This window comes from Astatotilapia calliptera, chromosome 20 (assembly GCF_900246225.1).
Source record: "Astatotilapia calliptera chromosome 20, fAstCal1.2, whole genome shotgun sequence".
NCBI lineage: Eukaryota > Metazoa > Chordata > Actinopteri > Cichliformes > Cichlidae > Astatotilapia > Astatotilapia calliptera.
Window position 1 is genome coordinate 9,801,588 of NC_039321.1, and position 12,801 is coordinate 9,814,388.

The 12,801-nt window shown below is 40.9% G+C and overlaps 1 protein-coding gene across 1 annotated transcript in view; it reads right to left on the minus strand.

The window, feature by feature from the left end:
* Window positions 1-1,548: 1,548 nt before the first annotated feature.
* The window catches only part of b4galt5 (UDP-Gal:betaGlcNAc beta 1,4- galactosyltransferase, polypeptide 5), a 28,905-nt gene continuing 17,652 nt past the window's right edge, over window positions 1,549-12,801 (minus strand). Inside the window, exons 2-9 of the mRNA XM_026153846.1 lie at window positions 8,135-8,254; window positions 7,460-7,573; window positions 6,891-7,018; window positions 4,209-4,325; window positions 3,857-4,044; window positions 3,643-3,765; window positions 3,089-3,190; window positions 1,549-1,840 (exon numbers count right to left, since the gene is read on the minus strand). Coding sequence (XP_026009631.1) covers window positions 1,693-1,840; window positions 3,089-3,190; window positions 3,643-3,765; window positions 3,857-4,044; window positions 4,209-4,325; window positions 6,891-7,018; window positions 7,460-7,573; window positions 8,135-8,254 — 1,040 coding nt within the window. The 3' untranslated portion in view covers window positions 1,549-1,692. The remainder of the gene's footprint in view (window positions 1,841-3,088; window positions 3,191-3,642; window positions 3,766-3,856; window positions 4,045-4,208; window positions 4,326-6,890; window positions 7,019-7,459; window positions 7,574-8,134; window positions 8,255-12,801) is intronic.

Below are 12,801 nucleotides of genomic sequence, written 5' to 3' on the forward strand. Positions count from 1 at the left end.
GAGTCTGTGTCTAATGCACAGTGAAAGGCTGCATGCCACTGAACATAAACCTCTGTTTAGAGCAACTCCCTCCACCAAAAGAAAAATGAATTTCACAAGAAATCTCACGAGCCAAAGCCTGGCCACAAGCTAACAAAGCTAATCAGTGGTTATAACCTGACACTTCAGATAAGGATTGAGACAAGCTGTATTTTTTTCTCCCCCAATCGAAATGTTGATAAAGAAAGAGGTGTCATTTAAAAAGTAAAGGCAGCCATCGAATGGTAGTTGTATTTTCACAGGGCCCAAAGTGAAGCAGGGCTGGCTAACAGTATTACAAAGACTACACAATCTGCAAAATAACAAAGCAAATGCTTCTGTAAACACCAGTGACAGTTACAGCAATCAAGTATTTTCTAATTCCAATTCTCTTTTGTCACAATGAAGGTGAGTAAACATTGAAGACACGAAACCTAAAAATAAAAAACGGCAAGCGTTTATCTCTCCCTGGCCCGAATTCACACCCGCATGCCAAGTGAGGTCTGCAACCTGCCAGTCAAAGCTTCAGAAGCAAAGGGACCTGGGAGGTCACCCCGATTACTTTGAACCGACAACGAGATACATACAGGCCATTTGCATAGCTCTCCCTCACTTACACACAGACACGCAAACAGGCACACACAACTTCTGAACAGGGTGGCATGTTTGCTTAGGCAAAGTTGGGTTGAGTGTGAAGTTTGCATACGCAGTCACTTCTTCTCTCTAGTCCAATGAGGGCATGCTAGCACCCGCGCTATTGCATCTGTATAGTGAGGAAGTCAGGGCTAAAGTTCTGCTGTCTGATATTACAGCTTATTGCTAACAGGATGAACATTGCACTCCAACATACAGCCACTTGCAGGCAGGCAGGACATTCCATGCAATTACGCAAACATCAGTCTTTAAATCGTGTGCTTGAAAGACAAAACACAAGAGATGGTTAAGGAAACAATATTCTCTAAACTCAGAAAGAAAAACTATTTCACATACAACATATAACCACAGCCTCTAACTCCCTATGTCGTCTTCTCTTGCTCTCTTTTCCTGTAGATTTGGCATACTGTATGCAGAACCAGCTGCAAGAGTCCACTCGCTTAAAGTTGATGTGTCGTGTTATGTGTGCATGCAAATGTTTTCACAGGCGTACTGCATTTATGAAAGAAGTGCAAGAGAAAAAGTAATTAAAAAAAAAAGAAAAGTCATAGCCTTAGGACAATGTCAGCACATTTAAGCCAAACTCTGCGTGCATGTGTGGTGTGTGTGTGTTTATACGTGCGTGCACTTAAACGTATGTGTACCATAACCTATCGAAATCATCGAGCACAGAGGTGCCACGTGGAGCTAGTGATGGACAGAAGAAGAAAATGAATTGAGGAATGAATGCTGAAGGCCAAAATGGTGCAAAAGGCATGTGGAGACTGAAGTCTAGATAAGCCCAGATGAGAGGAGTGATGGACTGTGGCACAAACAAGTGCAGCATTTATCCCTATTTTCTTATATGATTTATCAAACATATGCTTTTGATTCTCCTTTTTTTTTTTTTTTTTTTTGCATACAACCAAAATAAACAAAGCAATAAATCTGTCAACTAAAAAGTCCTAAGCAGTGTTGCAACTGGTGAGATATGGCTGATGTCCCAAAGGACTTTGATTTTGCAGTCCAGCTCTGCCTACGTCAGTAGTCAGTTATTGGTGCAAGCTTTCTGCTCAAGCTGACTGTGATGTTGGTGTAGAGAGGCCTTCTGGACACTAGGGGGGAGTAGTTTAGGTTGTTAAGACCATCCACCTTCTGTCTCTCCTTTGAGTGACGGAGAAGACTATACCTGCAGGTGCAAAATGAGAGGAGAAAACAGAACACTGTAAGAAGCACTTTTCTCTCATTACATGTGAAAAGGATGGCAAAATGTAAAAAGTCCAGTGTTTGTGCCAAATGGAGTGATTCTTGTCTAAACAGCCAAAAATACCTTATTTGTGGCCCAGGATTGTAATCTACTACTTATGTACATCACTAAATGTGCGAAGCTACAAGTTTGACAAAGAATGAGCAGTTGCTTCAACAAAACTAAGCAAGAGCCCACTGCCTCTCAATCAGCCACTGATTCTAACCACAGCGGTTTTTTTAAACAACTCTAAAATATCTCAGAGTTGGCATGGGGGGAGTCTGCTTCAGGCCTAACACAGACTATATATACACCCTTGGACTCTTTTAGTCTCCTGCTATGTTGTACCATCGATTTCATACATTTTTCAACAGAAGAAAACTTTTGCATACTAGATGACTAAAAAGCTGGAAAGTGCTTTGGATCAATTCATATCAGGGTGTGATATGAATAAAAGTTACTCGACTTCATTAATGGAAACCACCCTTCACATTCAGGCGAGCTGCCAAAGTACAGCTCTGGACTGCAGAAATTCCTTAACAAACAGCTGCACTATGTGACAAATATCCTCATTCATGTAAATTAAAGGAGCATTGTGCTGTTTCAGTGACATTTTCACGCAAAATGATCACAGACAGTTCAAGTTAGAAGTGTCAGAGTAAAAGTGAAAGCTGACTAAACTGAGGCAGAGGGCTACACCCCTGCTGCCTCAGTTTAGTCAGGCAAAGTGACCACCAGGCTGGGCTTAGAAGAAAAAAGCGCTAAAAAATAATATTTCAAACAGGGGGGGATAAAATAATTTGACATAAAATGTGCAAACGTATTCTAGTAGATCCCTAAATGATATGAGTATATGAGTAGCTTAAATCTAAGGCTTATTTTAAAGTTAAATAAGTGAAAAATAAATTCCACTTAGTACTGTGGTACTATGTAAAACTATATGAAAGAAACATTTACTCTTTGGGCCATTTTTAAGTTACTCAGGAATTTTGCCCTGAAGCATAGGAGCATATCACATGCAAAGTCTTTAAAAGAGTGGAAATTCTATCAAAGGTACTGCTTTGGCTTTTCATGTGACTGGCTTACATCACATGAGTCTAAGCCTCATTGCAATTATCAGCTTCCTCCTTTGGTTGGGAGTGTGTATTATGTACTGTTTGTAAGTGAGCTGTGAAAACCTAGGACACCAACCTGCCCAGGAACTGCACTTCTCCACGATGGTGATGTGGAATGGACATGTAGCGTCCCAGGTCTCCTTGTGGTCTGCTTACTGTGTAATTGGCAAACTGCACCCTACGGAAACATTTTTAAAATTTTAATCCATATTGTACACAGTTGGGAGGAAAAGGCATTGTGTTTATGATCCTGCTATAATAATTATCACAATAATGCCTCTGATAGCTGAGCTATAATATTTCAAATAGTCAATAACATGCTCCAAATACATCAGAAAGATTTCATAGTAAAGGCAAAAAGGAAGGATTTCATGGAAACAAATATACAAGAGAATCAGTATTTACAGTACACACAGATTTACTCTGTGTGTACAGCTGCCTGTGAGTTGTGTAGGTGGGGGAAACGCTCTGGGCCGAAGTGGGAAAAAACAATATAATACAAAAGCCTTCTATGTGCCAAATGGCTTACCTCATCACTTGAGGATGCCTAATGTCAACACTACTGTTAACAACATGCTGCAGCTCTATCAGAAAGGCCAGTGTGTGTTTGTCTGTACAAGTTGCCCTCACCTGTTCCACAGGTCATCGTCCTCTCCTCCCCAGCCCCAGAACGCATTGGGAAATCCATTAATCTTTTTGAACTGCTTAACCATCAGGCCACTGACACCGCCGAAGAACTCATTATACGGCAGCCTTTGAGGGACAGTTATACATATTGAGATTCATTTTTTGCGTCCGAACACATGTACTCTGTAATTCCCCAAAGACAATAATCAGGACTCACATGTAAGAATACTTGTCCAGTTTGACCGCAAAGTGTCGGGGCATGTCCGTACAGCCGTAGTAGTTTCTGTCATTCTCCATTAGATGGTCTACATCATGGAAGATCAGACAGTCCCAGTTCAGGTCCTTCATAGCCTCCTTGTAGCCCACATTGAACAACATGGCTCGGTTAAATGGCTCTGTACCCGCCTAAAGAAAAAAAGATGATACTTTGGTATAGCTGCCTTTTCATAAAAAAAGGGGGAAGATAATGGGTTATAACTTCCATAAAACAGTGGCTTGAGATGAAATTCATTTAGTTGTTTACCTCTGAATTCAATTGATTGATTGATTGTGAAAATAAGTGAACCTACTTGTTCTATTATATAAAAGGCAAAGTGGAGTCTCTGTTTCTGCAGCACTGGCACCAGGTGTCTTAGGAGAATGGGCAAGTGTTCATGTCGGTTCCTGAAGGGAACTAGGATTGCCACCTAGGTACACAAAGGAGAATAACATGGGACTTGAATAAATTGCAAAGATATAGGGATAAATTTAGAGTAGAGTTAGAGTTAGAGCAGATAGCACCTTTACATGTCCAAATCAACACTAATACTGAAACATGTTTCATTATACTACTTTCCCCAATGTCCGATGTGGACATCCTGATCAGTATCTTAGTGTGTGCTGTGTGAAACCACTAAAATATTCCAATTAGCACCTGACTCATCACAAGATTGGCGGATTTGCAGAGTGTCATTTCCACAACGAGAAGTGACATGGATCAGTCCAACCCCCCCCCCCCCCCCCCCCCAAAAAAAAAAAACCCCACTGAGCAGCTGAATGACTGTGTAGCGTTTATTTGTAATAATGGTTGTTCTTGTTTTGCACTTTCTTTTGAAGATCAATAAAAAAGTGAAATATTCACAGAATATAACTGGCTAGGATACGCTAAGAAAAGAGACAGGTGTAAAAAAAAAAAAGAGAGAGAGAAAGAGACAGAGAGAGAGAGAGAGGGAGAGAGAGAGAGAGAGAGAGCGAGACTGCTGGCTAATGAGATAAACAGGGGAAAAAATGCTGTCAGACCATACACGGTCCTTTGGGGCAAAGGAATGTGAGAGAGATACAGACAGATGGAAAGCAAGATCACTCTACTGGGCACAAAAAAAAAGTACTGTTAGGCTAAAGATTAAAGACTGAAACAATACTGCAAAGCACAAACACGAGCTGTAATTTAGGTTACTTCCTGTACTTTGTGTTTATGTGTACTTTTTCTGGAATTTGAATGTCAAATAGAAGAGCTCCATCAATCTTATTTGCACAGGGAGCAACAGAATAAAAGAAAGGGCATAAAAGGAAAGGTACACAGAGGAGAAATTCTGATAATTCCTCTCATCATTTCCTTCCCATGGTGAGATTGAAGCCCTGTTGAGGTAGAGAATATGTTATTGTGCTGTCTTTACTACTGTTACAGTGATAGTATTTATTAGGGGTGGGGGAAAAAATCGATACTGTGTAGTATCGTGATATTTTGTTTGCTAATAATGTATCGATACAGGGACAGCAGAAATCGATATTTTGTTACAAAAAAGGTTTTTGTGGACTGGAAGATGCTCTGACTTCAGAGCATGTTGATCCTTTTTCTGAGCAAGAATCCTGACATTCCTTCACTGTCCAAATGTGTTTAACTTTTTTTATTGCAGCAATAAACATGACAGTTTGCTTATTTTAATTTAAGACATGTTTTATTTTAATTAAGTTTAAAACTTTTTTATTTAATGTAAAATTATATTTTGTTTTAATTTACTTTCAAATTCTTCAGTTGCTGAAGGGGCTGCATAGTTTTCACAAATTGCATAGTTCAGAATAGCTATAATTGTACCAGATGGTTGCATTCAGTTAAGTTGGACTAGACTGTAATACAAACCGTTCAGTTTGTCAACAATAAAACTGACTGAAAAAGAGAAAGACTGAGTGTGAGACTTTGATATTAGATAAAATGAATATTGATAAAGTTTACCTTTGTGTACAGAATCTGAATATCGCAAAATATTTTTAAAAATTGCAATAATATCGTATCGTGCGTTAAATATTGCAATAATATCGTATCGTGCGTTAAATATTGTGATAATATCGTATCGTGGGATGTATGGTGATTCCCACCTCTAGTATTTATGGCTAAGCTTCACATGTTCTTCACAGCTTCAAATCAGACATGCCGGAATCAGTCACAGTACTTGACCGATATTATGTGTGCTAAACACACGCATAGACGTCAACAGATCAGACCATTATTAAACTGCTATTGCTTATTTATTATACATAATACTCATTTGCTGTGAGATCGATCCTGTCTCAGTGTCTGATAATTTATCATAAGTAATTTATGAAGTAACTCCTGCTATGCTATGCTCTGTGTATAAATAAACACACCTTTCTCGTGTTCTCATGGAGAGTTTCTGCTGCTGTCTAATGCCCCAGAAACGCAGAAAAAAATGAACTTTTGTGGAAACAATATTTTTGTCTTCATTGCAGTTTTAAGGTTTTGCTGTTCATTTGACATTGCTATGCAAACTCTGCACTGAAACACTGAACACTGAGAATAGAAACTCTTGCATTACTATTGCCAACATTACTTTTAGCAACGTGTTAAAAAAAACATAGCAACTAAGCATCCACATATATCGGTGTTATTGTGGGGCAAAGGCGGGTTTTAGCAGGTCCAGCGCTACAAACCTAATGCTGCTGCACTGTGTGAGAGGCATGTTTTATATACAAAATGGAAAAAGTCATGCACAACCATTCGACTATCTATAAAAAGGTGACAATTCAATAGAAACCCAAGTGTGCAGAGCACATGCATGTTATAACATGCAGGGCTTGAATGTCTCTTTGCAATGTCACAGGAGGGTTAAGCAACATTCCTCAAAAAGTTCTGTTTGATGTGCTTTTGCTGAGCCATACTTTAACAATATACAAACCACTCTATGAAGCCACTCTATTTCTTGCTTCACCGGCCACATTACGCACAAGATTGTTTTTTTTCAGTGGGCACTTACCTTCCAGCGAGGTAAACAGTCTGTGGGCTTCCAGTAGCCTCCAGGGGCAATGTTGGGCTTTCCCTCCAGCAAAGATCTTTCCACTTCTTCAAGAGATATCTCACTCATATTCACTTCCAACCTGCCCTCTGTGCGTGGGGGAAAGAGAGAGTGAGAGGGAGTCAAGCAACAGTCATGAAGCAAGAAAGGTCAAGAGCGTGGGGGAGAAAATAAGAGACACGGTGTGTGAGTAAAGAAGAACAGTAGCGAGAGGAAAACGATCATAGGAATGTGACTAAGAAAATGTCAAAGCCTGCAACATTTGAGAAATCTGGGACATAAATTGCCTGCTTGTGCTATAACACAGTACTGTATTTGATGCGTCATCAATCAAAACTAATATAAAACATATTCTTGGAACAGTTTCACAGCTCAATACTACAACAAATAAATACAGAGGCATAAGGAACATTTCCACTGAGAGCCTTTTTTTTCATTTGTTACCTACTTGTTGTTACAGAATAAGGAGTTTGGTTCTAAGGAAAGAATTCAAATTAAATTTAAAATCACAACTTTAACAGTGCACTTACTCATGGAGGGCAGCCTCTCAGGGCAAACTTGTGAGGGGAGGTAGGTGAAACCCTCGGGGAGGTATGTAGTGGGAAGAGCATTGCTTTCGCTGAAGTTGAAGTCATAAGAATAATCTGAAAGTGAAAAAAAAACATGACCGGCTTCATGCTTTAATGTACAGCGTGTATAAAAAAAGAAAATGATTTCAGGAGGTGGACATTTTCTAAAGTAATGTACACAGAAGCTAACAGTAATTTATACAATATGAATACATGTCTTTATTATAGTCAAACTTGTCCCATACTTTGGTGAGCATGTCTGGAGTCACTAATGCCACCAAAAGGCAATCACGTGAAACTTACAATTCCCCTTTTTCCAACAGCACGTGTTTCAGTCATTACCAGCAAACAGCTGCAGAACTAAAGGACTTTGAAATTGATTGATTCTTTTTGATACACCCTGTATTTTACCGACAGCTTTTCATTGTCATTCAAAATATCTTTTCTAGTAAAGGCAAGCATGAGTCACTCACTGGAAAGCAAACAGACTTAAATGTGAAAACGCCATAGCGCTTTTTCTTTTACTTCCTTATTTAAACATTGTTTGACACTGCACTCATTCTCTTGTAAGGATATGAAAGATAGCATTTGTGCTAAACATTTCTAATAAACTAGTGTGCATGGGCATGTTTTTACCTGTGCCATTTATGCTGTAAGCCCCCCTCACTACTTGCTCCAGAACCTGAGCTCCAATGTTCTTCACGTTCTCTCTGATCTGGATCCCTCTGGCCTGGACCATAAACACATACTCATTCACTATGGAAAGAAGAAAAAACAGGCGAAAAAAAGAATTAATACACTTTATTATTAAACACAGACTCGAGGCATGTATTCGAGAAACCCAAGCACAGACATGAATCATATTATGTTAACGCAAAACGACTTTTAAAAATGTTTGAAATGTCTGAGAATGCATATATACATTCTCAGACCCGTTATCCTTTCACTTCTTCTTTCTGATAATTATTTCAAACAATATTCATGTTTAAGAAATGCGGTTGCACTAGGTTGCACTGCAAACAGCATGGGTGTGCTTAGTAAGGAGGGAATTTCCCAACTAAATACCAAGAGGCCGATCGATGGCATGTTAATCTATATTGAAGAGAAGCAGTGGGAGAAGAGGATAAACTTAAACTTTTTTAAGGAGGAAGAAATGAAAATAGATTTTTAATTATTGATTAACTTCCTTCCGCAATATTTTACTCTATTTTACTAAGCTATTTCCAGTCATAAAGGTCTGGAAACCACTGTATCGTTTTGAAGCACTCTTTTTCGTGAGAAAATGTGACGGGGACATATAGGATGTGGGTGAAACTACACAGCATAGAGTAGTCACATACAGGAAACAGGAAGTAGCAAGAGATTCTAGGTGAATGAGAATGTGCCAATCTGGGATTGTAGTGAGATTTCTATTGTACCAGCGACATCTCATCAAGCTGACACAATATTATGTAGTAGATCTGTTTGCTATAACAGTTCAGTCGATTTATTCCTAACTATAATTGGGAACTACACCAGAGAGGCTTAGTGAGAGTTCCAGTCAGCATGGAACTGACCTAAATAAACACCACAACAGTGGTTAACCTGCCAAGCAATGTAGTGGAACAAAAGGGGGTTATGTGGTCTAACTGCGAATAGCTGAATACACCTAGTGATGCATGCACTCTTTGGTGTACAGTAAAGAAGTATGACATACTATGTGCATAGTAAGAAGCTTTAAAAACATTCAAAAAACATTTAAAACACTGAATCAAGTTTCAGAAGTCAAACAAAATAGGCAAAAACACAGCTCGTAGAATAACTTCTCTGCCTTTGTAGCTCTGTGTCCAACACCGGCAATGTCAAGATGATCTGCATTATTGCGGACATTGTATCTGTGTGGATGGCATGTATACTGCTGAGCTAGAAATCCCCTGGATGTGATTTGTCATGGTAATTGCGTTACAGTTTCCATCACATTTATCTTATCTTATACAAAATGCCAGGCTTGCAGGATCAGAGACTAGTGGCTGAGCGTTAGCTGAAATCAATGTTCTCATTTTACTTCTGCAGCACTCAAATAGTACAGTGCAGCTGGAACCGCAGAAGACGACAATGGAACAGACAACAGATTGCACCTTAGAACACATATGCATCAACACTACAATGAGCGGGTGGAGGGAGGTTTGGAGTCTTCTCCCACCCCCATTCTCTGCGGCCTGCTGGAGCGGGAGGGCTAGTAGGAGGAGTTGGCCGTCCGACTGCGGTCTGGGGTGTGGGGCCTCCCTGCTGCTGCGGAGTCGGGGTGGTCTGCCTCTCCCCACCGCAGGGAAAAGGGTAACACCACCTGGGTCTGGGTGCAATTCCCCCCTCCAGGGGCAAGGGTACCTAGACCCGGTTTGTAGAGTACGCTTGGGGAGTGTGATTGTGTGTACAGCGTCTCTTTATGTCTGTCTCCACGTTGGTTGAGTGTGGAGTGAGTGCATATGAGAGCATGAGGGTGGGAATGGATGTTTGTGTCTGTGTGTGCCCGTATGTCTGTGTCTAAATGTCAGGTTGGGTATCAGACGCCACCTCTCTGGGGACACCTCAGGCCCTCCAAGGTTTGGAGGCCTATCTCCACCCACCACCACTTCCCCTGCCGGTGGCGGACTCCCTCAGGTGTTGGTGTGTTGGTGGTTCTTTGTATCTGGGGGTGGGCGTCCGGGTACACACCGGCTCACTCCTTGGCGGCCGCTTGTCGGGGCCTGGGGCCTGGGGCTCGCTCGGGCCCCTTTGGAGGTGGGGTGCCCCCGGCCTCTCGGCCTGGGGCTCGGTCACTCAGGCACAGCTGGGGGCCGGCGGAGCTCACGGGCGCGTCACTGCAACTCCCCCTGACTTCTGCTCCGCGGCTGCTGGGCGAGCCCTCATCTGGGACTCTCCTCAGCTCTTACTGGAACAGTGGCGCGGCTGCCCCTCTGTTGGTCTTCCTTGGTCTCTTGTATTCTGGGGGCCTCTGGATGTCTGGAGTTTTGATCTCCTCCATACCCACTTCACACCCTGGAGGACGGGGCTGTGGCCCCCCCACACTCCCTAGCAGATCATTACATGGAGAAACCTTTGGAATGCAAGCATGCTGATCCACACAGGTATGCACACATGGGTATTCACAGACGCGGACTAAAGCTTTCTTGGCTGCTGCCTCAAAGCACACTGTGCGCTGTCTATCTTGCGTGCTGCACAATATCGTTTATTATTTAGTAAATATTGATATCTATGACTAGCTAGTTTATTGTGATGGTGCTTTGTTTTCTCTATTATTATGTTACTCTTTGTTGTTTGCTGTCTCCTCTGTTTGTTTTTTTTGTTTGGTTTTTTTTTTTTCTCCATACAGGTGACCCAGGAGTTCTTTTTTTTTTTTCTCTCTCTTCCCCCCCCTTCTCACCGTCTCTTCTCCCCTTTGGTTTTCTTTCTTTCTCTCCCCCTCTTTCTCTCATTCATTCCCCCTGTCCTATTTATTAAAAAAAAAAAAAAAAAAAAAAAAAAAAAATGACAAAGGATGAACTGAAGCTCTGCCATCACGTAATGTCGCATACTGCTGTTTCTGATGTCATTTAAAAAAAAAAAAAAAAAAAAAAAAAAAAATGGAACAGACAACAGATTCTCTTCACTTGCACTGTAGCACATGTAGAGGAAGAGCGACACGCACGGATGTTCAAATGTGCGCACAAACACGCACGCACGCACATTAACTGATGCCCTTCTGAGGCACCATATGGATGGAAAAAGGCTAAGAGGCGTCTGGAGTGTGACCCAGTGCAAGCCACCAACATATTTTGACAAGTCTTTTTCTCACGCCTGCCAAGCATATGAATATACAGTAAAAAAACAAAAAAGCCAAAAAATACCACAACATAATATGCAGGTGTATATCATAGCAGATTTTAAATGAGCTAAACAATGTCAAATGAGAAGACTCTCAGATTGTGGTGAAAGCACTTTGGTCCACTCTTCTTTACACCATTACTTCTGTTCACTGAGGTTTATGGACAGTCCGTTCTTGGGATCATTGTCCTGCTTTGGCCAAGCTTTAGCTATCGCACAGATGCTTCACATTTGCCTCATACTTCAATATATAAAAAAAGTTTGCGGTTGACTCAGTGATGGTAGAATTTAGGCCTGTGGCTGCAAAACAAGCCCAAACCATTACCCCTCCTCCACCATGCTTGACATTTAATATGAGGTGTTAGTGTTGACATTCTGTGTTTAGCTTTCACTAAATGTGTTGCTGTGCATTAAAGCCAAACATCCTCACTTTGGTCTCATGTGTCCAAAGGATGTTTTTCCACAAGTCATAAGACTTCTTTCTGGAAAAACGTCCTTTGTAAACCTAAGCCATACTGCCATATTATTCTTTGAACTTAGAAAGAATATCTTTCCCATGCAACCTGTCCAAGTCAGAACAAGACTAAAGAAATATCAATGTACTCTTCGTGAACTTTAACTAGCATTTACAAGCCAACTGATGCCTTTAGAATCTGAGATATTGTTCCTGGGTTTTTTTTTTTTTTCATTTTCTCGGAACATTGCATGGCCAGCTCTTTGGATGAATTTCCTGGGTATCTGTTCACTCCTGGGAAGACTGGCAATGGGATAGTACTTACCCTCCTAATTTCTATGGAAGCAGTAAATATGTGCCATTTAGAGACCTGTTGAGTACCAGATTATCATTATACCCTGATATTTAAGAACCTGAAAGAGGTGAATTGAAAAAGGGTGTACTTTCATTTTACCGTGAGTGTATTATATATTAACTACCCTATCATACTGTACCAAACAGCAGCATATGAAGATTAAAGCAAAGCTAAGAAGTCTTTTCTTTGGTGTAAAATATATATATACATATATGAATAAATAAAAAAGAGGGTCAGGTTGACTGAAATTACAAACTAAAACACAGCCATGTAGCATCTAACATGCACTCTAGAGGCTGGATTAATGGTTTACGGTGAGGTAAGCAAGGTTATAAACTGTGACAAATGCAATAGCCATGAGAGACCTTGGCTTTAGAGGAAACTAACATAGCAGGTTACAACACAAAGCCATTAACACTGGACATATCAGGACAGAGGAGGCATGTATCACCACAGAGCTTTGTCAGTGTGTCAGTGTCGGCATATACAACTATATAAATGAGACATGGGGACACGTAGGACCCCCTCCCCAGCCAAACCCTTCCAGCTCTTCATCCCATCAGCACCACTCACTGTAACCCATCAAGCACGACAGGCAACCTTGAATGACCTTGTCTTCTATAGCTCTCAGAGAACATCCAGCCGTCACGC